The 2,562-nt window shown below is 33.3% G+C and overlaps 1 protein-coding gene across 1 annotated transcript; it reads right to left on the bottom strand.

The window, feature by feature from the left end:
* Positions 1 to 670: 670 nt before the first annotated feature.
* On the bottom strand, positions 671 to 2,338 carry LOC134244076 (E3 ubiquitin-protein ligase TRIM56-like). The gene has a single exon (XM_062726351.1). The coding sequence runs from the start codon at positions 2,322 to 2,324 to the stop codon at positions 1,536 to 1,538; it is 789 nt and encodes a 262-aa protein (XP_062582335.1). The 5' UTR covers positions 2,325 to 2,338; the 3' UTR covers positions 671 to 1,535.
* Between the last annotated feature and the right edge of the window lie 224 nt (positions 2,339 to 2,562).

Raw genomic sequence — 2,562 nt, 5'->3', positions numbered from 1 at the left:
AGGACCCCCCTCTCCTTTTGACCAAGTAAGGTTAAACATTCTGCAAGGAGTTGCATTTGAATTGAAATTTTTTATACTTTTACCAGGAATGAACTACATTACTCATTTACTATGGTTTAATGTGTCAGAATTGTCTATTTTAAGTTTTTTGACAAAGATTTTGTTGCCATGGTTGGAAAACAAACAACATTTCTGTGAAATATTTCAAGATGCTGTATTATAAATCATCTACTGTTACTTTTTTAGCATGACTTCATGCATTTTCATGAATAAACATGAATAATAATATTGGATTTTTTGTTTACAAATTTAAGCAAGAATATTCATGAATGCTAATGGTTCATGAATTTTATTCATTCATGAACATTCCTGAAAAAATTCATCAAATTATTCATGAATAGTTCATGAAGATGCAATGAACTTATTATTGGACATTCTTGAAATGATGAATCTTCATGAATATGACTGTTCATGAATTATTCATGAAAAAAAAATTCATGAATATTCATCAATTTTCTTTCATGAATAAAAATTCATGATTTGAAAATGTCCAATAATAAGTTCATAGGATCTTCATGAACATTTCATGAAGATTTCATGAATAAAATTCATGAAAAATTCAAGGAAATTCATGAATTATTCATGATCGTCTCGCAGGGGTGGGATAGTATGAATTACTGACAAAGCGGGAGAAAGGGCAAAGATCACTACATTGCTCTGAGATGCGATGATAATTCTATTTTGTGTTTCGTCAACACTAAACATATCAAACTCCTGCTTTAAGTCAACCTCTCCGTTACAAATAAAATTTATAGTATCGTACTTCTTCCTTATCTGTAATTTCTGTATTGTAGAATGACATCCAACGTACAAAACATTTTGTGTTGACCCTGACCATAGATAAGGTTGTCCTTTTAATTCCAAAGACGAAACACATAATTATAACGAACCATCAAGATTATGGAATGATAGAACGTTCGACGATGAAGCAAATGCCAAGGTGTCATTATCTATAAACACGCTCTGCTCTGCAAGAAACGGTAGTTCAAACTCTCCTTTTTTCTCAATATTCAGTGCCTCGGATTCGGACAAATTTTCAAAAACCATCGATGGCTGTATCTTTCCAACTTTTTCAAATATCTGAAATGATGACATAAGCAATGACAAATTCCAGAGAGTGGCTGTCGGTTTTACAATGACCCTAAAATCATCGATCTTATCATGTTCACGAAATTGTTTTAATATTGTCGTATGATCATGTTTATAATCATATTCTTTGTCTTCGGGATTTCTGATCTTGAGTTGATTAAACTGGTCTTCGATATCTCTTTTAATTTTCACGGAAGAGAGAAATATTTGTGTTGAGGTACCTTTATCTTTAACTGCAGAAAGAAGTGCTTCTCCATTATTGACTATCAGGAGGTATTGTTTTATATCTAAGACACACTGCTTCATCTCCTCTTCTATATCTTCAATCGACATGCTTTTTCATGAAAGTTTTTCGAAATTGTTGCTCCAGTTCGTCGAGTCTAGTTTTAATTTTTGCAATTTCGTTGGAAATTTTTTTTTAGGATATCTTCCTTTTGAGCACTAAGGAGCGTAATTGTTTTTTCTTTGTGCTTTAAAACTTCCTTTGTTATCTTTGATATTGCAGACAGAACTTCTAAGTTCGACTCCACGACTTCTTTTGGTATTATTTTAGCAACATCAGACACAGTTCCTACCTGTTCACATTGCCTGTGCTGTGTTGAAACACACAAACAGCAACAAAGTTTTTCATGATCCAAGCAACAAACTTCAACACATTTACCTTCATGCAAATGACAAGGTTCATCTAATTCCGGAAAAGTAAACTTGTCATCTTTGCCTTCAAAACTTAGTGCCGAGATTTTGTGATTTTGAAGAGATCCGATAATTTGATGAAGACGTTTACAAGAAACACAAATAGCCTCTGCACAGTCATAACACCATGACTCCGCCTTATTTTTTTTGTCGTCTCGCAAACAAATGGCACACAATTTTTCCTCAAATTTTTCCGCACTTAAACTTGTCAGTGAGTTGACCAATATGTTGGTTGGAAAATATTTAGCCCATTCGTCCACATCGATCCATGGTTCCGGTCGATTTGTAACTCGACGACACACAGGGCATTCAAAGTCAAACTTCTCTGGATCTTCTCCAATTGCAGCCCTAGATATAAAAGTCTGCAGGCATTTTTCACAAAAAGTATGAGAACAAGGCAAGCGTTTTGGTCTGATAATCTTTTCCAAACAAATCGGACAACTGTAAATAGTGGGATCAATTTTAGGTGTACCCTCCGCCATATTGACTTTAACGATTCAAGGTTACAGTTTCGGTTCAGAAATAATGGTGGCACATCGGAACAAAAAATGATTGCATCTTTTAAATTTGTCAGTCTTTCCGTCAACAATGTATAAAGGGGTTATAAATAATCTTTTCCACGTTCTTCATGTTCGAGTTATCAAAAAATTTTAATAAAATTATATTTGAATGTTGCCCAAAATTTATTACTTTTAAACGAAAGTTTTTTTTAAAAATATT

The sequence above is a fragment of the Saccostrea cucullata genome, unplaced genomic scaffold, assembly GCF_032062105.1.
Source record: "Saccostrea cucullata isolate Sc308-1 unplaced genomic scaffold, CSIRO_AGI_Scuc_v1 ctg769, whole genome shotgun sequence".
Classification (NCBI taxonomy): Eukaryota; Metazoa; Mollusca; class Bivalvia; order Ostreida; family Ostreidae; genus Saccostrea; species Saccostrea cuccullata.
This window is presented reverse-complemented; position numbering and strand designations above follow the sequence as displayed.

What these genes read in the sequence shown, in the direction of transcription:
- LOC134244076 (XM_062726351.1), bottom strand. Translation starts at nt 2,324, where the DNA reads ATGGCGGAGGGTACACCTAAAATTGATCCCACTATTTACAGTTGTCCG.